The sequence below is a fragment of the Dipodomys ordii genome, unplaced genomic scaffold, assembly GCF_000151885.1.
Source record: "Dipodomys ordii isolate 6190 unplaced genomic scaffold, Dord_2.0 Scaffold54, whole genome shotgun sequence".
NCBI lineage: Eukaryota > Metazoa > Chordata > Mammalia > Rodentia > Heteromyidae > Dipodomys > Dipodomys ordii.
Window position 1 is genome coordinate 3,752,264 of NW_012267270.1, and position 26,906 is coordinate 3,779,169.

At 51.7% G+C, this 26,906-nt stretch overlaps 2 protein-coding genes across 7 annotated transcripts in view; both read left to right on the top strand.

Annotated features, from left to right (window-relative positions):
• Positions 1–11,682, top strand: part of Sptbn2 (spectrin, beta, non-erythrocytic 2) — a 35,803-nt gene extending 24,121 nt beyond the window's left edge. For 2 of the 3 annotated variants that reach the window (XM_013021139.1, XM_013021137.1), the window contains exons 19-36: positions 562–825; positions 2,798–3,022; positions 3,199–3,288; positions 3,572–3,832; positions 3,921–4,051; positions 4,260–4,464; positions 5,022–5,396; positions 6,720–6,964; positions 7,044–7,182; positions 7,463–7,547; positions 8,000–8,196; positions 8,460–8,587; positions 8,678–8,753; positions 8,824–8,874; positions 9,030–9,250; positions 9,583–9,756; positions 10,162–10,204; positions 10,772–11,682. In XM_013021139.1, coding sequence (XP_012876593.1) covers positions 562–825; positions 2,798–3,022; positions 3,199–3,288; positions 3,572–3,832; positions 3,921–4,051; positions 4,260–4,464; positions 5,022–5,396; positions 6,720–6,964; positions 7,044–7,182; positions 7,463–7,547; positions 8,000–8,196; positions 8,460–8,587; positions 8,678–8,753; positions 8,824–8,874; positions 9,030–9,250; positions 9,583–9,756; positions 10,162–10,204; positions 10,772–10,999 — 3,138 coding nt within the window. In that variant the 3' untranslated portion in view covers positions 11,000–11,682. The remainder of the gene's footprint in view (positions 1–561; positions 826–2,797; positions 3,023–3,198; positions 3,289–3,571; positions 3,833–3,920; positions 4,052–4,259; positions 4,465–5,021; positions 5,397–6,719; positions 6,965–7,043; positions 7,183–7,462; positions 7,548–7,999; positions 8,197–8,459; positions 8,588–8,677; positions 8,754–8,823; positions 8,875–9,029; positions 9,251–9,582; positions 9,757–10,161; positions 10,205–10,771) is intronic. The other variant, XM_013021138.1, reaches the window with a different exon arrangement.
• Positions 11,683–15,128: 3,446 nt separating this feature from the next.
• On the top strand, positions 15,129–26,634 carry Rbm4b (RNA binding motif protein 4B). Of its 4 annotated transcripts, none has more exons than XR_001175244.1 (4): positions 15,129–15,289; positions 15,960–16,383; positions 22,888–25,186; positions 26,053–26,628. XR_001175244.1 is itself a non-coding variant. In XM_013021149.1 (4 exons), the coding sequence occupies exons 2-3, from the start codon at positions 15,972–15,974 to the stop codon at positions 23,544–23,546; spliced, it is 1,071 nt and encodes a 356-aa protein (XP_012876603.1). In that variant the 5' UTR covers positions 15,129–15,289; positions 15,960–15,971; the 3' UTR covers positions 23,547–23,555; positions 26,053–26,634. The 4 variants fall into 4 exon arrangements, 2 of the variants coding, with proteins under 2 accessions (XP_012876603.1, XP_012876601.1); XR_001175243.1 differs by having other exon boundaries at positions 22,888–24,788; positions 24,965–26,628; XM_013021149.1 differs by having other exon boundaries at positions 22,888–23,555; positions 26,053–26,634.
• Positions 26,635–26,906: the final 272 nt, after the last annotated feature.

Genomic DNA, 26,906 nt, shown 5'->3' on the forward strand with positions numbered 1-26,906 from the left:
GAAGGAAAGGAGGGAGGGGAAGGGAAGGAGGGAGAGAGGGAGGGGGGACGGGGAGAGAAAGAAGGGAGGGGAGGGAGGGAGGAAAGGAAAAAGGGAGGGAGGAAAGGAAGGAAGGAAGGAAGGAAGGAAGGAAGAAAAAGGGAAGGGAAGGAAGGAACAAGTAGCACAGGAAGTTGGGAAAGGAGGTAGACCTCACTTGCGGAAGTTCAAGTGAGAAGTATTGTGAGTGAGAAACAGGAAATGAAAGCAGTCAAATCCATGTGCAACATAATGCCAGAAACCACCAGCACCCAGGAACTCCTTGCAATGGCTTCTTTGTGGAGGGAAGTTAGGCTGGGACCTCTAAGGAGGTGGAGGGTGTCATCGGCAGTGCGGGCAGGCTGCTTAGAAGGGCTCTGATGCCTCCAAGAAGGCTATGTCAATAATTGGCCATGGAAATCTGGAATTATGTGCCACCCTTCAGTTTGCTCTGTCCTGTTTCCCTGGCCTGCCATCAGCCTGTGAGTGACATGCAGTGGTGTCTAATTGTGGCACTTACCCCTTCTCTGTCCTGCCACCCAGGAAGGGCGGGAGCTGACTCTGGAGAAGCCAGAGCTGAAAGCTTTGGTGTCGGAGAAGCTGGAAGACCTGCACAAGCGCTGGGATGAGCTGGAGACCACCACCCAGGCCAAGGCCCGCAGCCTCTTTGACGCCAACAGGGCCGAGCTGTTTTCCCAGAGCTGCTCCGCCCTGGAGAGCTGGCTGGAGAGCCTGCAGGCCCAGCTGCACTCCGACGACTACGGCAAGGACCTCACCAGTGTCAACATCCTGCTTAAGAAGCAGCAGGTAGGTTAGGTGCGGGAAGAAGAATGGAAGGAGAAGGGAAAAAGAAAGACGTTTCCTCAAGAGCCTAAGTCATCCTAAGGTTGTCCGAACGCCTGGCAGGTGACATGTTTCGTTATTTTTTTTATTTCTATTTTCTTATAAAGGTGCTGTACAGAGAGGTTATAGTTACATCAGTGTTTTGTTATTTCTCATAATGATTTCTGTGCATCAATCTCCAGGGGTTATAGGAGATAAACTATAGGAACTGTTTGAACAGAGAAACTAGTAGAAAATATTCATTAGTAAAAACTACCAAAGGTATGATTCTGTTGCTATAACAGTAACATGAAACTGGGTGATTATAAAGAATAGATTTGCTCCAGCATGGTGCTGATATTTTCCTGGTTTCCGGTGAGGGTCTTGTGTCATAACATGGTAGAAAGCAGGGGGAAGTGAGCACACGTGGCACAGGCTAAATATAAAAGCAGCCTCACTTCATAACAACCTGCTCTTAGGGTCACTAATCCAGTCTCACGAGATCTCCATTAATCCCTCTTAGTGACCCAATCACCCTTTAAAGATCCCGCCCCCTCTCCACACTGTTTTACCTTGGGGACCACGTTCCAACTTAAATTTTGGAGGGGACAAACCACTTCCAAACTCTGGCAAGTGTGAAGAGAATTCTACATCAGGAGTCAGAAAACTTTTTTCTGCAACCGGGTGGAATAGTGAATAATTTGGGCTTTGTGGATCATATAGTAGTCTCTATTACAGCTCTTCTGTAGAGTTAAAAAAAACAGCCATAGACACAAAATAGGAGTGGACCTATATTCCTATACAATGTCATTTACAAGAAAGGCAGTGGGCTGTATTTGCCAACCCCTGCTCTTAAGAATCCTGGAATAGGCCCAGTGCTGGTGGCTCATGCCTGTAATCCTAGCTACAAAGGAGGCTGAGATCTGAGGACCACAGCTCAAAGCCAGCCCGGACAGGAAAGTCCATGAGACTCTTATCTCCAATAAACCAACAGAAAACCAGAAGTGGTGCTGTGGCTCAAGTGGTAGAGCACTAGCCTTAAGCTGAAGAGATGAGGGAAGTGCCCAGGCCCAGAGTTCAGGCCCTACAACCAACAGAAGAAAAAAAAAATCCTGGAATAGCAAATGTAGCAGGAATATGGACAGCGCTCTGGAGGAATACCCAAGGAGGAATGTGGTAACTTAGGCCTTGTTGAAGAGGGCAAAAAGAAATTGCCAGAACAGATCTGCAGCTGGTGATCTAAGGCAGGAAGCCTCCTCTGGAGGGCCAGTAAAGCCTGCTGCGGGGAAGCGCCCCTGGGTTCTGGCACAGTAGAGCAGGAAGAAATAAAAGCCAGTCTTCTGCCATGCTGTGTTACTCCTCCGTCTCCCTCTGCTGGCAAGGGGTGGCATTGCACTAGCGGGGAAAGGAGAGGTTACAGGGTCCAATTCCAACATCTCAAAGCAGCGCAGGGATGAATTGGGGACGGAGGGACAATGGATTCACAATGGCACAGTTACGCACAACCTTGGATTCTGGTATATACAAAAAGTTTGAGATCCACCCATCCAGGACATGAGGGGATGCTCTCCCTGGCTTGAGTTCTGGAGATAAGAAATCATGATTGGCAAGCCAGGCACTCATGGCTCATGCCTGTAATCCCAACTCCTCAGGATGCTGAGATCTAAGGATCACAGTTCAAAGCCATCCCAGGCAGGAAAGCCCTTGAAACTCTTATCGCCAATAAAATACTCAGAAAAAGCCAGAAGTAGTGCTGTGGCTCAAACAGTAGAGCACTAGCCTTGAGCACAAAGAGACTCAGGGACAGCACCCAAACTCTGAGTTCAAGCCCCAGGACTGGCAGGAGAAAAAAAAAAGAGAGTGAGAAAGAGAAATTGTGGTTGACTTGATAGAAACTAGCATCTCAGAGCGTGAGGTAGAACTGCAATGCTGGTGTCCTTTTCCTCCGGGTTTGCAGATGCTGGAGCGGGAGATGGCGGTGAGAGAGAAGGAGGTAGAGGCCATCCAGGCCCAGGCGAAGGCACTGGCCCAGGAGGACAAGGGGGCAGGGGAGGTGGAGAGGACCTCAAGGGCCGTGGAGGAGAAGTTCAGAGCACTCTGCCAGCCCATGAAGGAACGCTGCCAGCGCCTCCAGGCCTCTCGCGAGCAGCACCAGTTCCACCGGGACGTGGAGGATGAGATCGTGAGTCACGGATTCACCTCGACCCTGGCACTGATACTCAGGGAAGCCCTGTAGGTCCCCTGTACCCCAGAGTCAGATGACCATTCCCTACACACACCCGTGGCCCCTACCACCACCACCCCCCAGCCTTGGGCCCCGGTGCTGACCGTGTACCTCTTGACTCCTTTCTCATCTAGTTGTGGGTGACTGAGCGGCTGCCCACGGCCAGCTCCAGGGAGCACGGCAAGGACCTGCCCAGCGTCCAGCTTCTCATGAAGAAAAACCAGGTGAGGCAGAGGCGAAGGGCAAAAGCAAAGTCCCCAAGAACCTCCCACTCTTGGACAGTGTGTTTTCCTGAGATGGCCTTGTTTTCTGACCCACCTGGAGGCCCCAGACTTGAGCAGCGTGCCTCTGTTCCCACACTGGGGGTGGGGGTGGCTCTTCTGGCAGGGTCAGGGTGAGGACTGAGGGGCATCGGCAGCAGGGCATGCATTCCTGGGCCAGGTGAGGGCGGGCCAAGGGTCCCCTTGGCAAGCCTTTCAGGGTGTCCTCCTCTGTGGCTGGGTCCAGACCCTGCAGAAAGAGATCCAGGGCCACGAGCCCCGGATTGCAGACCTCAAGGAGCGGCAGCGTGCACTGGGGGCAGCCGCCGCTGGCCCAGAGCTGGCTCAGCTCCAGGAAATGTGGAAACGCCTGGGCCATGAGCTGGAGCTTCGGGGCAAGCGACTGGAGGAGGCTCTGCGGGCCCAGCAGTTCTACCGCGATGCCGCCGAGGCCGAGGCCTGGATGGGTGAGCAGGAGTTACACATGATGGGCCAGGAGAATGCCAAGGTGAGAGCCAGGGTGCATCGGGTCTGGGTGGCTTGATTTCTCCCTCTCCCAGTCCCTGCTGCCTCATGCCCAGTGTCTCCTCTCCCAGGACGAGCTGAGTGCCCAGGCAGAGGTGAAGAAACATCAGGTGTTAGAGCAAGCTCTGGCTGACTATGCCCAGACCATCCACCAGCTCGCAGCCAGCAGTCAGGACATGATTGACCACGACCACCCAGAGAAGTGAGTGCACAGCGGCCAGGGCGCCCACCCCTGGGGAGAGGGAACAACTTCTCTGGAAGATAGAGGGTCTGTAGCATCTTTCACACTGTGTGGACAGAACATTCTAGAAAGTTAGAGAAGCAAGAAAGAGTTGGAAACCTATGAACAGGCTGGGCATGATGGCAATGTCTCCTAAGCCTGGTGGTGACTTCCCCTGCCCCCTCTGCAGCACTCGGATATCGATCCGCCAGGCCCAGGTGGACAAGCTGTATGCTAGCCTGAAGGAGCTGGCAGGAGAGCGGCGCGAGCGCCTGCAGGAGCACCTGCGGCTCTGCCAGCTGCGCCGCGAGCTGGATGACCTGGAGCAGTGGATCCAGGAGCGTGAGGTGGTGGCGGCCTCACACGAGCTGGGCCAGGACTACGAGCATGTGACTGTGAGTGCGGATGAGCATGGCGGGGGGGGGGGGGGGCAAGAGGGGGGGACCCACAGGGAGACCAGGACCTCAGCCTGGGCTGAGCACCATGGGCCAAGGGTGTGGAGAGACCGGGCAGGCACTGTCCTCCTGGGCCTGAGGCATATCATTCAAAGAATCGTGCAGAAGTGGAGACATGGGGCCCCCTGTAGAGGAGAAAGGAAATTTGTTAACAATCCATTCAGTAGGCCTCCACAAAACACAGGGGCGTTTAGATCCCCCTCTGTAGTTTGGGGGTTTGGACCCTCATGGGTGCAGAAATGCAGACCATGTTGAGGGAGGGTTTCTTGTCTGAAAGCTGGAGCCCCCAGAGGGGCGTCAGGCAAATACAAGCATGTACTGCAAACAGGCCACGGGGTCACGGTGGTCACCTAGTGCCACCCACTCCCCATGGAGTTAATGCTAATGCTAAATGACACATTCGGGACAGTGGGCAAGGTAGAGGAAGGAAGTCTGTCTTCCCTGAAGGTCACCCACCAAGGTCACATCCTTGTTCCTACCACTGCTTCTTCCTCCAGATGCTTCGGGACAAATTCCGGGAGTTCTCTCGGGACACGAGCACCATCGGTCAGGAGCGCGTAGATGGCGCCAACACGCTGGCCAACGGGCTCATCGCGGGAGGCCACGCCGCTCGGGCCACGGTGGCAGAGTGGAAGGACAGCCTCAACGAGTCCTGGGCTGACCTCCTCGAGCTGCTGGACACGCGGGGGCAGGTGCTGGCCGCCGCCTACGAGCTGCAGCGCTTCCTGCATGGGGCTCGCCAAGCCCTGGCCCGGGTGCAGCACAAGCAGCAGCAGCTTCCTGACGGGACCGGCCGCGACCTCAACGCGGCCGAGGCACTGCAGCGCCGGCACTGTGCCTACGAGCACGACATCCAGGCCCTCAGCGCGCAGGTGCGACTCTGCCAGGGGTGAGGGAGGCACCACCCAGGGGCTGGGGGGGGATGGGGAGCTAGAGCCGAGATCAGAGGGGAAGGTACCCTGGAGGGGTGTTTAGCGATAAAGTGAGAACCACCCCACAAGATCTCTTCCACATTCATGCTTTTCTATTATCATCGCCCTGGGGTTTCAACACAGTACTCTGAGATTTGCAAGGCAGGTACGCTACAGCCCACCTCCCACTGGTTTTGCTCAGGGCGGGCGCTCTACCACTTGAGCCACAGCGCCACTTCTGACTTTTTCTGCTTATGTGGTGCTGAGGAACTGAACCTAGGGCTTCATGCATGCAAGGCAAGCGCTCTACCACTGAGCCACCTTCCCAGCCCACACTTTTTTTTTGTTCCTGCCTTGCTTACTTTTTCTCTGATGATGATGATGTTGTTGTACAAAGAGGTTACAGTTCCACCAGTCAGGTTGTAAGTACAATGCTTCTTGATCAGTGCTGCCCTTCCATCATTTCCCCCCATTTTTCCTCCTTCCATCCCCCCCTTCAAGTTACAGAATTTTTTACAGTGTACATCGAAAGACTACCTTTGCTAACCCTTTCTCCCTCCATTCCTGTGCCTCCCCCTAAAAATTTCCAGTTTGTGACACTTTTTTCCTTTTGTTGGTAATAGGGCTTGAACTCTGGGCCTGGGCGCTGTCCCTGAGCTCTTCAGCACAAAGTGAGCGCTCTACCACTCTAACTACAGCGCCACTTCCAGTTTTCTGGTGGTTTATTGTAGTAAGAGTCTCACAGATTTTCCTGCCCGGACTGGCTTTGAACCATGATCCTCAGGTCTCAGCCTCCTGAGTAGCTAGGATTACAGGCGTGAGCCACCAGCGCCCAGCTGCATTCACACTTTTAATGACAACCTTCCTTGAAGACACATGCGCTGTGAAGTGTGCACAACGGCTAGAAGATATTAGATGTTTTACTGAAGTTTACCTATCAGTGTCACGCGGGCTAGAGCTCCAGACTCAATAACAGAAATGCCAATCTTTCCTCCACCCCGTATCCCCCGCCACTTCTTCAGGTTCATTCTAGCAATCCTCCCTGTCCAGCCCCGCTGGCCTGTGATCCTTCCGAGACCCATCCCCCAGCTGAACCCCAACAAGGCAGAATAGAGTGGCCCACCACGTGGCTACCATTCCCAACCCTCCACCTTCGCTTCTCCTCCTCCTCGAGCTGGTGAATCGGGCAGGAGGTGGACAGCGGCGGCCAGGGCTGCAGGAGGCTGCGGCCGTGGAGTCTCCCCGCTTCCCTGCACTGCCTCACTCCGGCCGGTGACTCCGTAGGTCCAGCAAGTGCAGGACGATGGCCTCCGGCTCCAGAAGGCCTATGCCGGAGACAAGGCCGAGGAGATTGGCCGCCACATGCAGGCCGTGGCCGAGGCCTGGGCCCAGCTCCAGGGAAGCTCTGCTGCCCGCCGCCAGTTGCTGCTGGACACCACGGACAAGTTCCGCTTCTTCAAGGCCGTCCGGGAGCTGATGCTGTGGATGGATGGGGTTAACCTGCAGATGGACGCCCAGGAGCGGCCACGGTGAGACCCAGGGTGCCCAGAAGCCTCCCCAGCGGCAGGCCCTGGGGGCAGCACGTGATGCTGTTTCTGCCTTCCCCAGGGATGTGTCTTCTGCAGATCTAGTCATCAAGAACCAACAAGGCATCAAAGCCGAGATCGAGGCCAGAGCGGACTGCTTCTCCTCCTGCATCAACATGGGGCAGGAGCTGCTGTCCCGGAGCCACTATGCAGCCGAGGAGGTGGGTGAGGCCCGGCAGGCCGCACGCACGCACACACGCACACACGCAGCATGGCTCGGTGCTGAGTTTTCTTGAGTCCTTCTGCTGCTTATGCTTTAGCAAGAACTCTTCCACTGTCTGCCCCGAGTGCTATGGAGAGATTTCCCACATCCCATTCCCGCCCCCCCTCCGCCCCCGAACTATCTTCTTGATGTCAGAAATGCCTAGTCTCCCCAGTGATACCCTGGGGACCCTGGAAAAGCCCGGCTGGGTGCTGAGACATGTTCCCCCCCGCCCGCAGATCTCGGAGAAGCTGTCTCAGCTACAGGCCCGGCGCCAGGAGACAGCTAACAAGTGGCAGGAGAAGATGGACTGGCTGCAGCTCGGTGAGCGCTGTGGGGGCACAGGTCCTGGACGGAGGGGCTGCCATCCCCTTCTGACAGTTGCCAGTGGGTGAGACCAGGAACCCTGGAGGTCGAATTCCAGGGGCACACCCTTAGTACCACCAGGCAGGGCTCTGGGGCAGTGGCTTTCTCTTGTGCCCCTCTGGGGCTTGAACCCTGAGTGTTTGTGCTCAATGCTAGTACTCTATCATTTGAGCCACAACTCTGTTGGATGGAGTCTCGAGGATATAAGACATGGACATAAGAGTCTCGAGGCCCTTCCTGCCCAGGCTGGCTTTGAACTAAGATCCTCAGATCTCAGCCTCCTGAGTAGCTAGGATTACAGGCATGAGCCGGTGCACCGCTCCTTGTCCCTCTTCTTGCGGTGGCTATTGTGCCCTGCCCGTGCCCATCGTGACCTGCCATCTCTGCCACCCCACATCCCATCCTATTAGTTTTGGAGGTGCTTGTGTTTGGGAGAGACGCAGGGATGGCGGAGGCCTGGCTGTGCAGCCAAGAGCCGCTGGTCCGAAGTGCGGAGCTGGGCTGTACGGTGGACGAAGTGGAGAGCCTCATCAAGCGGCATGAAGCCTTCCAGAAGTCAGCAGTGGCCTGGGAGGAGCGCTTCAGCGCGCTGGAGAAGCTCACTGCGGTGAGGGGCCCCGGCCTCCGCGCCCCATCCTCCCCCGCCAGGCCTGCGCTGCCTGCGCTCAGAGAAGACACTTGTCTCTCCACTGTGCCAGCATCTCTGGTGTGAGCCAAGAGCACCCCACTCTTCCCCCTGGGGGATGCTAAGATCCCACATCCGCCATTGCTTTTCCTCCCTACCGTCTTCTGATGTCAAACATCTTGGCTTTCCCCTCTCCTTGCTCTCCTTAAGAAGGCCTCCATCTTGACCTCAGCATCTCTTGGCAGCTGGAGGAGCGGGAGAAAGAGCGGAAGAGAAAGGAGGAGGAGGAGGAGCGGAGGAAGCAGCCGCCTGCTCCAGAGCCCAAAGGGGAGCTGGTGGACGGCCAGACAGCTCCTAATGCATCCTGGGACGGGTGAGAGCGGGGACAGCCGGGCCGGGGGACGGGGCTGAGCCCAAGCACAGCCAGGAACCAATTCTTCCATGTCACCTCTGGCCATTCCAGAACCCAGCCTCAGCTGCCACCGTTGACACAGGCGCCCAGCGTGAACGGGGTCTGCACGGACTCAGAGTCCTCGCAGGTAAGCCTGGGCCTGGCGTCCACACAGAACCCACTCCCCTGCAGCTTCTCACGGCCTCTTGTCTTTGCAGCCCCTGTTGGAACAACAGAGACTCGAACAGAGCAGCTTCTCAGAAGGGCCCGTGAGTCCCCCTAGAGGGGTGGAGGACTGGGGGGGAGACTGAGGGTGGGAGAGGGCAGATTCCAAGAGAACTCAGGACCATAGAGCTTTCCATCCCCAAGACAAGGCCCCTCCCGTGCCCCCCTCCCCCGACACTGGTGCTTTTTCCCCCCACAGGGGCCGGGTGCAGGGGATGAGGCCGGTGGGCCTCGGGGAGAGAGGCAGGCGCGGCCCCGGGGTGCGGCCCCTTCTGCAGTGCCCCAGAGCAGGTCCTCTGAGTCAGCCCACGTGGCCACCTTGCCCGCCCGAGGCCCAGAGCTGTCTGCCCAGGAGCAGATGGAGGGGATGCTGTGTCGCAAGCAGGAGATGGAGGCCCCCAACAAGAAGGCCGCCAACAGGTACTAGGCCTGGCCAGGTGTGCCTGCCTGTCAGGCAGCCTCCCCTAGTCTCGTCCTAGATTGGCGCGGGGGGAGGGGCGTGGAGAGGGGCGCAAGGGAGAATGTTTGCACAAATGTGTCCTCTGGGAAATGGAGGGGCGGGCCTCAGGGGAGGCCAGAAGGGTAGACAAGAGTAGAGCCAGGTGTCATGGCTCACACTTGAATCTCAGCTATTTTGGAGGCCAAGGTGAACTGTTAGGTTCCACAACACCCAAAGGAGCCCTAAGTTATGGCCCCACCTAGGCCAGCCAGTCCAGCAGCCCATGGGTCTTCTGACCCTGTGTCTCTCCCAGGTCCTGGCAGAACGTGTACTGTGTCCTGCGGCGTGGGAGCCTTGGGTTTTACAAGGATGCCAAGGCGGCCAGCGCGGGAGTGCCATACCACGGAGAAGTGCCTGTCAGTCTGGCCAAGGCCCAGGGCAGTGTGGCCTTTGATTACCGGAAGCGCAAACACGTCTTCAAGCTGGGGTAGGAATGGAGGGTACTGCCCCGATGGGATGGGGCTGGGGGGGGGGGGAGTTGGGGGGTTGGGGATAGTGCAGGGTGGGCCAGGAGTGAGGTCCAGAGGGACTGATGTGGAAGGAGTGTGGGTAATGGCGTTGCCGAACCAGGTGTGCAAAGACACCTGTGGCTGAGGGCGGCACGCTCCTGGTTGTGGTGCACCTGAGGGGGAGCAGCAGGCTGAAAGGTTGTCCTGGGTGGGAATAGGAGGGCCTGTGTCCGCCACCAAGCAGCCCCCTGGCTGGAAGTGAGCTCACGCTGCGGCCAATCAGAAAGGATTTGCTTTTGCATAAATCTTCCGGGCCCCCAGGGAGCACTGGGGCAGCCCTGACCTGCTGAGCGCAGATTCTCAGCTCTGCCTTCTCCCAACAGCTTACCAGATGGAAAAGAATATTTATTCCAGGCCAAGGATGAGGTGAGCTGTCCCCTGCTCCCCCGTTTCTTTCCATCAGGGCCATCCTTGGGGTTCCCCAATAACAGACTCCCTTCTTCCTCTCCTCTTCCTCCTCTTCTCTGGCAGTACCGGGGTTTGAACTCAGGGTCTCACTTGCTAGGAAGGCATTCCATCAGTCGAGCCATCATTTCCCCCTCCTTGCTGTAGGTGTTCTTTTGGATGGGATCTTGTGCTGACCTGGCCCATGGTCCCTTCTAGCTGGGGTGACAAGCGCACACCACAGCACTCGGCTTTCTGTTGGTTGAGATGTGGGGTCCCGTGAACGTGTTGCCTAGGCTGGACTCACACTGCAGTCCTCTTGACTCGCCCCGAGCGGTGGACTAGCCAGGCGTACAGGAGGGAGCTACGGTGCCCAGCTCCCCAGCTTGTTCTCACCTCTCTGCTGCTCCTAGCAGGACAGCCCCCAGTTACCAGCTGGCTGTGTGTGCTGGGCCCGTGGCACTCTTTTCCTCTGTGGGTGTGGGCTGAGCAGGGGCGGCGCAGGGGGAAGCTGAAGCTGCTCTCCCTGCCTCCCTTCTACCCCCGCAGGCCGAGATGAGCTCGTGGCTGCGGGTGGTGAACGCAGCCATTGCCAGCGCATCCTCAGCCTCTGGAGAGCCGGAAGAGCCAGCGGTGCCCAGTGCCACCCGCGGCATGACCCGGGCCATGACCATGCCCCCCGTGTCGCAGCCCGAGGGCTCCGTCGTGCTCCGCAGCAAGGACGGCAGAGAACGAGAGCGGGAAAAACGCTTCAGCTTTTTCAAAAAGAACAAGTAGTTGAGGGGTGCGCACGCGCTGGCGCTCTCCCCCTCTCTCCGTTCAGGAAACTGCCAGGGACCCCGGCAGGGAGGACGGGAGCTCCCGCCGGTCAGGACACTGCCTGCTGCTAGGGGCTGCTGCCCAGGCCAGCCCGTCACCAGGAACTGCCACTGGGGACCGGCCGGTGTCCCCCACAACCTGCTCTTCTGCTATTGAATTCCAGACCGGTGGTGGGACCCAGGCAAGCCCCGATTTCCACCTCCTCCATGTTCCTCCTCCCCAGCCGTGTGCCTCCATCCCCGACCGACCGCGGTGCAGCGGACCCTCCGGACCCTCCACACGGCCATGCGCACATGGCCGCCCCGCCTCAGGGTCGCCCTCCCGCCACAGCTAGGGCCCGCCATCCGCCATCCCGGGGACCAGCCAGGAACCTCTCAGAGCTGAAGCAGGACCCGGGGTTCGGAGCGCCCGCCCGCTGAGGGAGCTGTCGGCGCTGCAGAAGCCCTCCCTCCCCACCCCGCCTCACCCTCCCGCTGGAGCGGCCGCGGCCTCCCCTCCCCGCTCCAGCGGTTTCCAGGTGTGAGCTGTCGAGGAGCAGCCCCAGCCTTGAGTCTGGCCAAGGTGATTAAACAGCTCAGCTTCTCTCACGGCCTTGGAGTATCATTGCTTTCCTGCCCGTGCCCGTGCGCCCCCCACGGCTCTCCAGACCTCCGCTCTGCCCCCACCCCATCCACTCCAAGCCCTCGGAGAACCCTCTGTCTCAATGGCACCCTAAGAACCACCTCCAGTTTGCTGGGGTTTAAACCAAAGACACTCTCTGCGGGTCAGAAGGCTCTTAACAAGCAGCAAGGGACCCCTTCCCCAGCACAAAACTCATTTTCCTTTTCTGAGGTACTGGGGATGAACCCAGGCCCTGATGTATGCTAGGCATGGGCTGTACCCCCACCTGGACCCCAAGCGCCCACCCCTGCCTTCACTTAGGAGTGGCTGTATTACTGGCAGTATTACCACCACCCAGCCTCAGCCCACGGGGGAGATGACCGAACCCCAATTTCTATCCCCCCCAGCAGATCCAGGGGAGCTTGTGGGGGAGGGGAGCAAAGGAGTGACAGGTTCCCAAGAGAATGATGTCATCCTGTAAATACACAGAAGCAGGATGATATATTCCAAACCGGGAATTGCTAACAGTATTAAAATATTAATAACAACAAGAACAGGCAGTTTGGCAATTGGAGATTTCAAGTTTATTTGCCTCCCCAGGTTGGAGGTGACCCATAGAGAAGAACTTTATTGTCCATTGTTTACAAACTGTCAGCTTTCCAGGAAGGTCACCTACAGTGTAACGGGCCTGTGCCTTGAGAAGATCCATCAGCAGTGAACACAGAGCCAAGTGCCTGAAGGTCAGGGGCCAGCCCAACCCAGCCCAGGAGGGCCTCCAGACAGGAGATCTGGGAGAGCCAAAAGCCCACAAGATAACTGTCCCTTTCTCTTAAGATGGGCAGACTAAAACAGACTTCACCAGTGAGCCATGGATAAATAGAGCTGTCAGGACTTCAGGGAACAGCATGTCAGCTCGACACAGATGCCTTTTGACCTCAAGTACAGCTATACATCGTCCACCACCACAGTGTGAAGGGACAGTCCCACAGGGAGGAGTGCTGAGGGAATCTGGGCACTCGTAGCGGGCAGACCTGGGGCTGAGGCAGAAGCTATAGTTGAACACTTTAGAGGGATTAATTATAGTATGTGGGGGAGAGAAACTGAGAACCATCACTTCAGTGTATAAACAGCCACCAGTGGAAGTGGTCTTGCAGGACAGACATTTGTGAACAGAAAGGTGAGACAAGATGAAAATCGTCAGTACACACATAGTAGCTAAAATTCCTTCAGGACAAGACTCCGTAAGACAAGGTGCCAAGAGGATAAACAGGGTTAAGAAAGGAGCCTGGGGAAAAGACAGTGAGAGGTGGGTGGAAACGGTCCAGGAAACATAACTGGATGGAGCAGTGAGGGTTGCAAGAAAAGTCAGGGCGCAAAAACACCATCCATGAAGCTGCTGCAAACCAGCAGGGAAAATATGGCCAAATAAAAATGAGTAAGTGATAAACATTTATGTGTACGTGTGTGTGTGTGTGAGACTTGAACTCAGCCTGGGCACTGTGTCCCTTACATTTTTGACTTGAGGCTGGCACTCTACCACTTGAGCCACAGCTCCACTGCCTGCTTTTGGATGGTCAACTGGAAATAAGCATGTCACAGCTTTTCCTCCTTGGGCTAGCTTTGAACCATGGTCCTTGGATCCTGAATAGCTAGGATTACAGGCATGATGAACCACTGGTGCCTGGCCAGTATATCTTTTTGATAATTTCCACATTTAGATTTTTAAGGAATGGAAAAAAAACACATGAAAATGTTTCAGGAGTTGTGGCTCAAGTGGTAGAGCATCAGCCTTGAGAGAAACAGACAAGTCCCTAAGTTTAACCCCTAACCCCCTGTATTGGCACATACACAAAAACCTTCATGGGGCATCTGTAATCCCAATATGCAAAAGGCCAAGGCAGGATTGCAAGTTTGAGACCACCCTGTGCTATGCAGTAAAGATCGGGTCTCATGAAAGAGAAAGAGGGGAGGGGAGAGGAAGGGAGAAAGGAGAGAAGGAAGGGAGTAGGGCAAAGGAAGGAGGGAAAAGAGAAAATGGGACATGAGTTTCAGAAATCTCAGAAAATTTGGGAAATTGGGTGGTGGGGGGGGGGAGGAATCCAAAAATGCAGGGTGTGGAGACAAGTGGCAGGAGACTCCGATTCTATAAAAGGGTTTTCTGAAAGGTCCTGTGCAGGTGGTTCACATTTGTAATCCTAGCTACTTAGGAGATTGAGATTTTAGGATCACTGTTCAAAACTAGCTTGGGCAGAAAAGTCCATGAGACGCTTATCTCCAATTAACCACCAAACGTGGAGCTATGGCTCAAGTGGTAGAATACCAACGTTGAGTGGAAAGAGCTTAGCGGGGAGCTGAAGTCCTGAATTCAAGCTGCAACACTAACACTGACACACACACACACACACACACACGACTTTAGATAAGAATAATACTTTAGATAAGGATAATAAAACTTTAGATAAGGATAATAGTGAACATTAAAGAAAAATGTTCCATCCACGGCCAAGACTATCCAAGAGTGAAGTCTGAGTCCAGACGGCGGGGAGGCTAGTAGGATTCAGGGGAGACAAGCCTTGAGGTCGGTTATTAAAACTGGAAGAACAGTGACTGACAAAGTGATCGGGGGACAGAGACAGTGTCCAAGTACCTGGGGAGGCAGCGCGGGAGACCCGCGCCTCGGTGTCCGAGCAGTGTCACGGGTCACCCCAGGGGGTGGAGGCCCCCCGTCCTCCCCCCCCCCCCGCGTCCATCCATCTTCACGCGCGCCCCGCGTGGCCCCCGCCCGCCGCCAGGGGGCGCGCCTGCACCGCGGCTGGCCGCGGACCGCCTGGGATCTCTGGCAGCCCGGGGCGGACGTGGAGAACCCGCCACTCCCCCGGCCCGAGCCTCGGGAACTGTGATTGACACCCCCAAAATCAGATCTTACCCTGAACAGCGAGAAACGTCAATTCACACGCAGCGCGGGTCCGAACGCCTCGGCGCTCCCCCAGCTCTTCCACCAAACACCTTCCTGCTCCCAGGTTCCCGGTCCTCACCAGTGAAGAACGACGTGTGCACTGGAGACGTCTGAAAGGGTTTAAAGAGCCCCCCGCCCCCCATGAAGAAGCCTCGGTTTAAAATGTGGCGCGCCCGGATTTCCGAAGCGTTGCCCCCAGCGCCCACCGAGGTTGGCCCGCGCGCTCCGAGCCCCCGCCGCCCCCGGCGCGGAGCCTGTGAGCCGGCCCTTTGTCACCGAGCCCCCAGTCCCCGAAGGCCCGGTAGCTCGGCCCATTGTGAAGGGTAGTGACGCCCCCCAGAGTTCCGATTTCACCCCGGCGGTGGTTGCGTCCCGAGCCTTTCTGACGCGTGAGTCGCAATCCCCTCCTCTGGCCGTGATTGGCTGGCCGGGGCTAGGGGCGGGCTGACCTCCGCTCCGCAGCGGCTTCACCCGCAGGCCCCGCCCCTTTGGTGGGCTGTCACTTGTATGCGGCCTCCGGATTGGTTATCCGGCTCCCGCGAGGGGGAGGTGAAAGCGGCTGCGCGCACTCGCGCGTGCGTGAGCTGGCGCGCGAGGAAAGGCCCGGTCGCGCCGAGGCTCGAGCGGCGGTCGCCATTTTGTAAGGTTCTCTCTGACGCGGGAGCCGCCGCCACCGCCGCCGCCATCCGGAGGTACGAGAGGGTCTTGGGGAGATGTGGGGGGCCCGGGGTGGGCCAGGCCGGGGCTCTCGCGGAAGGGAACGGCCCGGGTTTGGGGTTCTCACCTTGCCGCGGAAGGTCCGGGGAAGACAACGAGGGGAGGCGGGGCCGGGGGCCCGGAGGGGGCGGGGCGGGGGTCGGGCCGAGCCTTTGTTGGGGTGCGGAGGCTGGAGGTTGAGCGGCCGGCTCGGGGGTCCTGGGGTCGGGGGAAGAGACCCTCTTATTCGCGAGAGTGTCTCGGGAGGTGATGCCACACGATGGGAAGGTACAGATTTCCCTCCAAAACCTTGTCACCGGGGACACCGGTGCCGCCAAGCCTCTCCACTTGGGGTTTTTCTTTATCCTTCTTGTTGTAGAGCCTGAAGCCGCTAACCCCGTGACTTGAGTGCGCCCCGTGTCACCGAGACGGGGGACCGGGCTGTGCACTGATTTCCCCCACCCCACCCTGACCTACTGGTTTGCATGTCATCCACATTTTGCTTTACTTAAGAACAGGCTGCTTCCTTCCTCTGTTAAGAATAATGAACGTCTGTAAAGGTCTCGGAGGTGCCCACAACTTCAGAGTATGAAAGCGACGTGACCGCAGCTGCCATCGAATTCCTCAGCCTACACCTGATTTTTGAAATCTTTTGTTTTCTCTCAGGCTCTTGTCAGGATGGTGAAGCTGTTCATCGGAAACCTGCCCCGCGAGGCCACAGAGCAGGAGATCCGCTCACTCTTCGAGCAGTATGGGAAGGTGCTGGAATGTGACATCATTAAGAATTACGGCTTCGTGCACATAGAGGACAAGACGGCGGCCGAGGATGCCATCCGAAACCTGCACCACTACAAGCTTCATGGGGTGAACATCAATGTGGAAGCCAGCAAGAATAAGAGCAAAGCTTCAACCAAGTTACACGTGGGCAACATCAGTCCCACTTGTACCAACCAAGAGCTTCGGGCCAAGTTTGAGGAGTATGGTCCAGTCATCGAATGTGACATCGTGAAAGATTACGCTTTTGTCCACATGGAGCGGGCCGAGGATGCAGTGGAGGCCATCAGGGGCCTGGACAACACAGAGTTCCAAGGTGAACTGCTCTGGGTTCTGGGGGTGGGGGAACAGAGCTGAGGCAAGAGCACAAGACCAGTAGGGCTAGGTGATCTGTTCTCTTAGCTATTTGCTCTTATGCGTAATTTACACTTGGAGAAGCAAACACTTCCCTCTTTCAGGTTTGCTGAGATGATGTTCTACAACCGGGTAGGATTGCAAATTGTAGGTTACTGTATGCAATGATGTTCATTCATTTGAGTGCTATATGAAATCTAGTCTCTCTGGGCAAATGAGTACCTCATGGTAGAAGGAAGGGTAAAGGCTTATCAGCTTTGCTGTGGTCAAGAAACCTTTTATTTAAGAGATTGAACACTTGGGTAATGGTGAGAAAAACAAGGTGTCTACAGGAAACCTTGTGTTGGAAGGCTGGGCAGTGATTGGGTTTGAGGTGGGAGTGGGGGAGCTTCAGTCTGGATTATACAAGCAGAGCCAAAAATATATCATGGTCTATTAGTTCCACCAAACATTATTTAATCATGGGTGGCGAAAGGGGTAGGCAAATTTTTAGAAATTTAAGGTTGAATGGAAATGATGTTGTTGCTTCTGAAGCAGTTCCAGTGAGGGCTTCTTAGAGCATATCATACTGCTTATATTGAAAATAAAGGTACACAAGCTGTCATTAAGGGGTTTGAAAGCTCTAGAATTGTGCTAATATAGTAATCATTGCAAATGTAGTACATTTACGTTAACTGAAATTAAATGGTATTTAAAATTCCTTTTTCACTTGTTCACAAGGGTAATGGCTACTGCATTAGCACATGTGAGACATTTCCATCATCATAGAAAGTTCTGCTGGATAGTGCTGTTCTGCAAGGTTTCATCAACAATGTCAGATCAGACCACACATTCACAGCCATTTTCCTTTTTCCAAAGTCAACACACTCTTTGTCCCAAATGCCACTGAAAGAGGTGTGAGGAAGTACTGGAAAGTCCTTGGCTAAACCTAGAAAAGAGAATGAAAAGACCAAGGGGAGAAAAGGGTAAAAAAAAAGTGTGCAAATAGCTGATATTTGTGAGGGAACACTAGAGTACTTCTGGCCTCAACCAGTGATTTCCTGAACTGAAGTTACTCTTCAAAGCATGGGGCCAAACTGCAGGTACTTGTCATTTACCAGTCATTTTCCTTTCCTTCCCTCCCTCCTTCCCACCCTTCCTTCCTTCCTTCCTTCCTTGGGCTTGAACTTAGGGCCTGGGCACTGTCCCTGAGCTTTATTTCCTCAAGACTAGTGCTCTACCACTTCAGCCTCAGTTCCACTTGTGGCTTTTGTGGTGTTTAATTGGAGATAAGAGTCTCATGGACTTTCCTGCCTGGGCTGGCTTTGAACCGGGATCCTCAGATCTCAGCCTCCTGAGTAGCTAGGATTACAGGGGTGAGCCACCAATGCCTGGCTTCTGCACTTACAGAGTTGGGGCTAGGAATGTGACTTAGTGGTAGAGTGCTTGACTAGCATGCATGAAGCCCTGGGTTAAATTCCTCAGTAACACATGAACAGAAAAGACTGGAAGTGGTGCTGTGGCTCAAGTGGTAGAAGCGCTAGCCTTAAGCACAGAAAGGCTCAGGGACAGAGCCCAGGCCCTGGGTTAAAACTCCAGGACCAGCCAAAATAAATAAGAGTTGATGATCTCTTCCATACTTCCCTCCCAGACCCCTAGCAAGACTAGAATATAGCAGCAAATGTGAAATGTTGGTGCTGCTCACAACTATGTTAGAAAGTTGATTAAGATGGAAAAGCTTTCCTAATTTTTCATGCTAACTTTTTTTTTTTATTATTTTGGAATGCTGGTGCATTTCAGCTTTAAAAGTATTTTTAATTCTTTTCATTTGCTGTGAATGGATGATGGTGGACAGTGGGGAGTGAAGGAGGTCCCCTCTCCCTAGGTGTTAAGCAAAATGTTCTTTTACTCAGCCCCCAACCTCTGGTTCTGAAGGAGGCTTCTCACTTGTCAGATAACAAGCAAAACGTAAACCGATGTAAAATCCAGGTACAAACACTTCATATGTATTCTAGTACAATACTACATATCTTTTTATTTTTTGTAAGACAGATGCTTATTTACATTTTATTAGCATCAATTAGTTGTACAAGGAAGTTTCATTTTGACATGTGCCTTTATGTACACAGTGTACCTTTGATTAGACTCACACACACATCCATCCCCGCTCTTAAAAAAAAGTAATAAGAGGAAAGAGGGAAGATTGTATTAGGGAAGCTGAGAATTGGCTTAGGATGAGCATGTGTTTGGCTTTGTTTGCCTTATTTTTGGTGCTGAAAACCGAACTGAGTCCCTTGTGCATGCTAAATAGCACTCCATCATAGAGTTACACCCCCAGTCCTAAGTATGTGTCTTAATAAAGCAGGTATAACGGGGAAGGTGGCTCAGTGGTAGAGCGCTTGCCTTGCATGCATGAGGCCCTGGGTTCCATTCCCCAGCACCACATAAGCAAAAAGAAAAAAGCCGGAAGTGGTGCTGTGGCTCAAGTGGCTCTTCAGCCTTGAGCTGAAGAGCTGAGGGACAGTGCTCAGGCCCAGAGTTCAGGCCCCACAACCTGACCAAAAACAATAAAGCAGGTATAATTACTTTAGGAAGTGGATATCTGAATAATGAATGGAACCATGAGGTTTTTTTTTTTTTTTTTTTAGTGTTTTCACTTTCTTAGAAAGTATAAATGATAAACTGAATTAGGAAGAAAATGTGTTTGGTTTTCGGATTCTCTGCCTGACTCCTCTAATTCTGGGTTATAAAACAGACATTTTTGTGGCCATCTTTTTCTCCAGGTGATAAGTAAGCTTAGTATTGTAATATAAAGTTAGTTACTTTTGTTGTATTCTTTTTTTTTTTTTTTTTGGTCAGTCATGGGGCTTGAACTATGGGCCTGGGCGCTGTCCCTGAGCTCTTCAGCTCAAGGCGAGTGCTCTACTGCTTGAGCCACAGAGCCACTTTTGGGTTTCTGGTGGTTTATTGGAGATAGGAGTCTCATGGACTTTCCTGCCTGAGCTGGCTTTGAACCGCAATCCTCAGCCTCCTGAGTGCCACCGGCACCTGGTGCTTTTTGTTTTTTAAGACATGGTCTCCCTCTAGTCCAGGCTGGCTTCCTACTAGAGGTCCTCTTGCCTCAGAGTACTGGGGTTAGAGCAAGGGCCATCGCACCTGGCTTATGTTTTTCAGTTTAAAGCTTTTTCAAATCATCTAATGAAGGTAGCCCCTAAAAAGTGCCACTTTGAGCTGATGGCTCACCTGTAATACTAGCTACTTGGAAGCTAGGAATGGAAGAATCATGGTTTGAAGCCAACCTAGGCAGAAAAATTTGAGATCCTTTCTCAACCAAGAGCTGGGTCCAGTAGCATAACTACAGGAGGAAGGTTAAAACAGGTAGATCAGAAGCCAGGGTGTGCCTGGGCTGGAAATCCCAGAAATTACCACTAAGAAGCATTTGGAGGTATCCTCGGCTCAGTGATGAATGCCTACTGAGGCCTGAGTCAGCCTCCCCCCTTACCCCTCCCCCCTCGCCCCCCCCCCAGCACTATCTTATTCTATGTTAATGACTGCCATTTCTAAAAGGAAGTTGTAGACTCTCAGTTTACATGTTTCTCAAAATGGTTTCTTTCTACAAGCATCAGTGAACAGTTTTCATAGGAACTAGCAAGGAAAGTAACCATTCCTGCTGCTGAAAGGGGAAGTGTGTGTAGTGGTGTCTTGGTCAGGATGAAGTCAGAAGGACTATTACATATTAACTACATCTCTACCCATCTGTGCATTCTGGCACGTGTAGCTCAGAAATTAGGACCCTGAGCTTTCCACATCTCAGCATTTTAATACTCTCTTCTACTCTCACTCCCAAGAGTAAACAATTTTATTGGTCTGGTTTTCTGGAGAGTATTAAGAGTTCAGTAACTTGTAGGTGTCAGAAAATCTTTCTTTTTTTGTGTGGTAAAATCGTCAGTTTTCTTTGACCTGGTTCCTAAAAGTAATAGAGAAGCATAGTACAACTATACAGAGATAGATTTTGCTGTAGGTCCTTACAAACTTGAGTAAAGAAAGGCAAGAATTGAGATTGGATTTCATATTTAAAATATCAAAGTAAAATTACTAGATTTGTTTTTCTAAACTCTAAAGAAAGTATTGAGCAAACTCAATGAATTATTTTTCCTTACAGATGATTTCTAGGTCTCTGGAATGGCTGGCTTTTGGATTGTCATGGTTTCTCTGACTTCAGAATTAGAGTAGTTTGTGGCTCATGTAGCTTAATCTCACTTGTATGTTTGAAAGCCACCATTTTCTAGTCTGAATTATAGAGAGCTCTATTATATAGAAATAGGCAGAAATCTGTTTCTCTTCTAAACATTATGGTCCTTAATAACATTGGAGGATTAGATTAGGAATATTTAATAACACTGAAGGATTAGATTAGGAATATTTAAATCTGAAAGTAATGGTAGGTTGGGTGATTCAGTACCTCCTTCATTTGGTATCTTTTTTTTTTTTTTTTTTGGTGGTACTAGGGTTTGGACTCAATGCCTCATGATTGCCAGGTAGGTACTCCATCCCTTGAGTCATTCTGCCAGCCCTTTTTGTGTTGGTTAGTTTTTGGTAGTCTTTGTGTTTAGGCCCGCCTGAACCTCAGTTCTGTTTGTGCTGTTAGAGCAACAAGTACTGGAAAGTGAGGGGGCCTTACGACATTGACTACATTGGTAGAGCATACTAACTTGCTCCCTCTCAAGTTCCATACAGGCACTATTGTGGCTGCTGTCCTGAATCCCAAAAGGATGATTGGAGCACAAGGCTTCCTGTCAACCTACCTGCATACAGGGCAAGTTTTGTTTAAGAGAGCGACTTGCCGGTGCAGATGGGGATTTGTCCCTAGTAGCCCTTGTGTGACATGAAGCCCTGCCCTCTGTGCTCACTGCCTTTGGCTCCAATTTGAAAAACTTCTACTTGATCTCCAAACTGCTGAGATACTACTTTTCTTAAACTGCTCTTAAAGACCAATGCTTTCATCAATAAGGGTTGAAATTCCCAAGTTTGGTGGTACACAAGCCCCAGAAGCAATTCTTCAATGCCTGTCATTTCCTGGAAGCATGGACAAGGCTTGTTAGAATGAGTGAGATTTTTAGGTAATTGCATTTTTCTAACAAGTGGAGAATCCATGTAAGAAATTATAAGCTATGTAGCAGGATGAATTGCTGATCACTCCACTATATACAAACATTTTGTCCTTAAAAAGCTGGTAGGGTTTGTTTTTTGTCTGTTTTGTTTTATGCTGGTCCTGGGGCTTGAACCAAGGGCACTGTCTCTGAGCTTTAGTGCTCACGACACTTGAGCTATAGCTCCATTTCGGACTTTTTGGTGGTGAATTGTAGATGAGTCTCACAGACTTTCCTGTGATCCTCAGATCTCAGGCTTCTGCGTAGCCTGGGATTACAGGCATTAGCCAACAGTGCCTGACTTCTGTTACTGGGTTTTTTTGTTTGGGGTGGTTGTGGGGCTTGAACTCGAGGCCTGGGTGCTTTTGTTTTGCTCAGAGCTAGCACTCTATCACTTTGAGCCACAGCTCCACTTCCAGTGGTTAATTAAAGAGTCTCAAGGGGATTTTTCTGCTCAGGCTGGCTTTGAACTGTGATCCTCAGATAGCCTCCTGAGTAGCTAGGATTACAGGCATGAGCCACCAGTGCCCAGCTGCTAGTACTGTTTTAAAATCTTAATTCGTAAGTAAGTAAGTAAGTAAATAAATAAATATATATAATTGTTGAAAGCAGTTGGTCCAATAATCTTCTGCAGTAGAATGGACTAAGACAAAGGTGGCGGGGTGTGTGTGTGTGTGTGTGTGTGTGTGTGTGTGTGTGTGTGTGTGTGTGTGTGTGCTGAAATCTTGAGGGTCTTAAAAAACCCCACAGGTAGAGAGATGAATCAAGTCAAGTATGGCTTAGGTGCACAATACAGCCTCTGGTGATAACCAGCTCAAATTGCTGGAGGAAACAAGATAGCAGAAGATTGCTGTTATTGAAATTTTAATTCTTTTTGCAATGCTGAGTCCTGAATCCAGGATACTGAGTACTGAATGCCATCTAATAAGCATGTGCTATTAGCACTGGGCTATATCCTGCAGGACTTTGCTCTGGTTTGTGGGTGCTTAGGAAATACAGGAAATGTCCAGGTGGGAAACATGGCTTCCAAATGTGGCCTAACTGAAGTTCTGCTAGATAAATGGAGTATTGGTGGGCCTTAACTGCTAAACTAGTAACAGGCACAGAGGGAAGTTTTTCGCTTTCTGTGTCCGAAGAGCCGTGGAGACCAGCGGGAGGGAGTGTGGTGTGGCCGAGGGGACTCGTTTCCTCTATCACCTCTACTGGTTTTGGGAGAGGATTGCTGAGTGAAGTCACAGGAATGTATGCGTTGCGTGTGTTTCTTCTGTTTGCTTTCATCGGGGAGGATAAAAAATACCACCGAGATATAATAAATTATCACAATCTATTTCCTCAAGGCAAAAGAATGCACGTGCAGTTGTCCACCAGCCGGCTTCGGACTGCTCCTGGGATGGGGGACCAGAGCGGCTGTTACCGGTGCGGGAAAGAGGGGCACTGGTCCAAAGAGTGTCCGGTGGACCGCACGGGGCGCGTGGCAGACTTTACGGAGCAGTACAATGAACAGTACGGCGCGGTGCGCACGCCCTACACCATGGGCTACGGGGAGTCCGTGTACTACAACGACGCCTACGGCGCCCTCGACTACTACAAGCGCTACCGCGTGCGCTCCTACGAGGCCGTGGCGGCTGCGGCGGCCGCCTCCGCCTACAACTACGCAGAGCAGTCCATGTCCCACCTGCCCCAAGTCCAGAGCTCGGCCGTGACCAACCACCTCAACTCCACCTCGGTGGATCCCTACGACAGACACCTATTGCAGAACTCGGGGGCGGCCGCCACCTCAGCCGCCATGGCCGCCTCCTCTTCGTCTTACTACGGAAGGGACAGGAGCCCGCTGCGCCGCTCGGCAGCCGCGCTCCCGGCAGTCGGCGAGGGCTACGGGTATGGGCCAGAGAGCGAGCTGTCTCAGGCCTCCGCAGCTGCACGGAATTCTCTGTATGACATGGCCCGGTATGAGCGAGAGCAGTATGTGGACCGAACACGGTACTCAGCCTTTTAAAAACTGGAGGTGAGAGTGGGGTGGGCGTAGTTAAGATTGCACCTAGTTCCCTTGCAAGAGAACTTTTCTTCATCGAGGAGGCTCCAGCCACTTGTTTGCTGTCAGAACTGTACCCAAAAACTAGTTTTGCATATTTCTGCAGCTTAGGCCTGTTACACGGGTTTGTTTGGCCTTGTTGGGGTTTTAGTGCTTGGCCCAGTTCGTTAGTGTGAACATTCTTTAATCAGTTGTTTAAGCAGATTTGGGGCACGGGATACATTTGAGGGAACTAGTAGTTGTCAGGTACCCGTGGTGCATACTGTCATCTAGACAATAAGGATTTTGGCCGACAGACAAGACCCGGGGCTCAGAGACATTCAGTACTTTGTCCTAAGTCATTGGGTAAATGAGAGGTAGAGCCCAAATTCAAACTCAGACCAAGCTAAAACTCATGTTCTTTCCACTGTGAAGGTCACTGTAGTCTTAAGCAGAAAGGAACTACTGATGCTATCACAGGAAGAATGTTAACTAATTTTAGGCATCCAGTTTAAAACTGTTTCTTGGGTCATTAAGACTTCATCAAAGTATCCTATCTGCAAGCTAGATCAAGTCCTATAAAGGTTTCATTCTGTGATGCTTGCTTCAGTGCCAAACATTCCGATGCTGTCCTGTGTAGTCCTTTTCCTCACTCAGATCCTAAACCTCTGTAAGCCCTCTCTCTGAAGCCTGTGCTACGTGTCCCATTTCCTTCTGCAGTTGTTTTTGTAGAGAATACTTAAGGAATTAGATAAACTGGTAATTTTCTGACATGCAAAAAAAAATCCCATAGGTAGGAACTGAAATTTTAATGTTTCCTTTGAAATATGTACCAAAGGTATTAGAATGGCAAGAATAAGTAGGAGTGTGTAGAGATGGGCCAAATCATCAAAATGCATATGGCAGCATGACAACTTTATATACTCATGGTTTTCTTTGTACTTTGAAATTGAGCATCCCTTCGAAGCCACTGAGCTTCCAGATTCCTAACTTACCTCCTCCCCTCTCTTGATGTATGTGTGTACAAGAAAACAAAGTTACAGCAACTTGCTCTTTGTAAAGTGAGAAGCAAATGTGACCCGAACGTTGATAAATTATATGTCCTACATGATTACATTAGTAAGACTTGGGATTTCCTGAGACCGTGTGCAGCACTGTGTCCATCTTAGAACCTGTGGAGTTTGCTGTTAATTTTCACAGTTGGATCTACCATGAGATACCTATGAAGTAAGTTGCTATCAACTTGTCATATAACTTATTTCTATCGTTACATTTTTAGTTAAGTATGTTATGGTTTTTAATGAGTATTGTCAGGGCATTTTAAAATTGAATTTTAACTTGAAGCAGTGGCTATTCAACTAACCTCATTTTAGTGATGACTTTCAAAGAAACTTACCTTCCAGGTGTGAACCTCAGATGGACTGAATAACCCTGAGTTGGTTGCAGTCCCAGGAGCCTGATGTTAATGAGGCTGCCAGAATGAAATACTCCAGAACTGTTGGGGATCCAAATTTGGGTCTCACCCTAGCAGAACTGATCCAAGAACATCACAACTTTTGAAGTGGATTGGCAAAGATCAAGACCAAGATTTGGCTCTTTGTGTGTAATAAGTAGAGGAACTTGGTGTGAGTTAACTTTTTTGTTTTTCTCCCTCCCAGCCATTGGTGGAGTTCCTGTCATCAATGGAAGAATTAGAAAAACCTAGCAGTCATTTCTTCTTTTGACTTGGTCAATTAGGGGAACTACTGGCACTATGGATCTACCTCTAATACTGTGACATGTAGTTGTGTGTGTTGTAGATGGACAAACGACAAACCACTTGTGACAAACCCTTTGTGACTATCATTTCAGAAAGTTTATGTGAAAGATTAGAATGATACATTTAGAATAGTGCAGCTGAGCTAGGCCCAGTGGGGTGTAGGTATAGTCATAACTACTTGGAAGGTCAGCTTGAGCTCAAGAATTCATAGCTAAACTGGGCAACATGGTATGGCCGTGTTCTGTCTTTAAAAAGAGCAGGCAGGGTTGCTTACACGACTCTTTGGCTGGGGGTGTGGCTCAAGCACAGGCCCCAAGTTCAAACTCAAAGGAAAAAGCAAATGGAGCAGTTGACTATCTGAGATCTCAGCACCTTCTGCTTTTCCTGAATTCCCAAATTAGCCTGAAATTCTTGATCATGTATGCCTTTTGTTGAAACCTGCTTAAAACATGGGTAAGAAAATGAGAAAGTGGAACTTACCACCACCACAGAAGTCTTCCACTTAGATTGCATATTGTTCTATACATTGCTGTAAGTGGTTCTTATAGATAGCTATTAAGAGTCCTGGGTTAATTTTGTGGGATACATTTGATACAGTCTGACTTGGTTTTGTTTTGTTCTTTGTTTTTCCCCGCCCCCGCTGGAATACAGGACGTGACCAGGGCCCTTGTACACGGAGCCAGGCTGCTGTCCAGGCATTGTGTAAGCCTCTTGTGTTGTGCTCTCTTTCAGGTAGGATAATTGCGGACTGAACCCTCGGGCTGCGGTCATATATGAGAACTTGCTCCGCGCGGTCCCCTTTGCCGGGATGTTTCCATTGCTTCATGTTTCAGTAAACAAAGGAGTTTGTGACCAACTATGTTTTCTTTCTTAATTTAATTCTTCTAAGTTGACTTTTCTTTCCTTCCTGATGCTAGTATCTGTAGCTTTTCACTGTTCCTTATATCCTCAGCCTCTGAACAGCCCTAGGTAAGGATTATGCTGGCATCCCCTTCCTCCATGCAGTGGAGCCCTCTGATCTTGCTTTCCCTAGGAGTTGAGCCCTTCTCCCTGCCTACCTGCAGCATCTCCTTTCCCTTTAAAATGACCATGTAGTGGCAAGCAGCCCTTGCTCTTCTTTGTTAGCTCTGGACTCTAACATGGAAGCTAATCTTTGAAATTGCTAGGACCATTGGGGGTTTTGTTGTTGTTTTGTTTGTTTTGTTTTTTGTCTTACCTGTGATCGTGATACAGCATTAGCTGAAATTTAGCCTTGTTTTACTCCACTCCTCCCATTTTTTTATTTTTTGACAAATAAACGTTTCTAACACTTAATCTTTCGTGTGACTATTATTTACATTGCGATGCTTTTCCAGTTGTGCTCAGCTACGAAGACTCAAGTGAATGAATGTCTAAAATTCAGAAGTAGAAGTGAGGTTAGTTAGTGGTGCCTTCAGAAACAGGGAATAGGTTAGCTGAGAATGTCGCTAAAGTGATAGCGAGTGTAATGACGCAGTCCAAATCTTGAGCCACCAATAAATAAGGTGCAGCTTGTAGTCAAGCTCTTTCTAAATCACTAGAAGAGTACTAACAAACCTAGAGCGTTA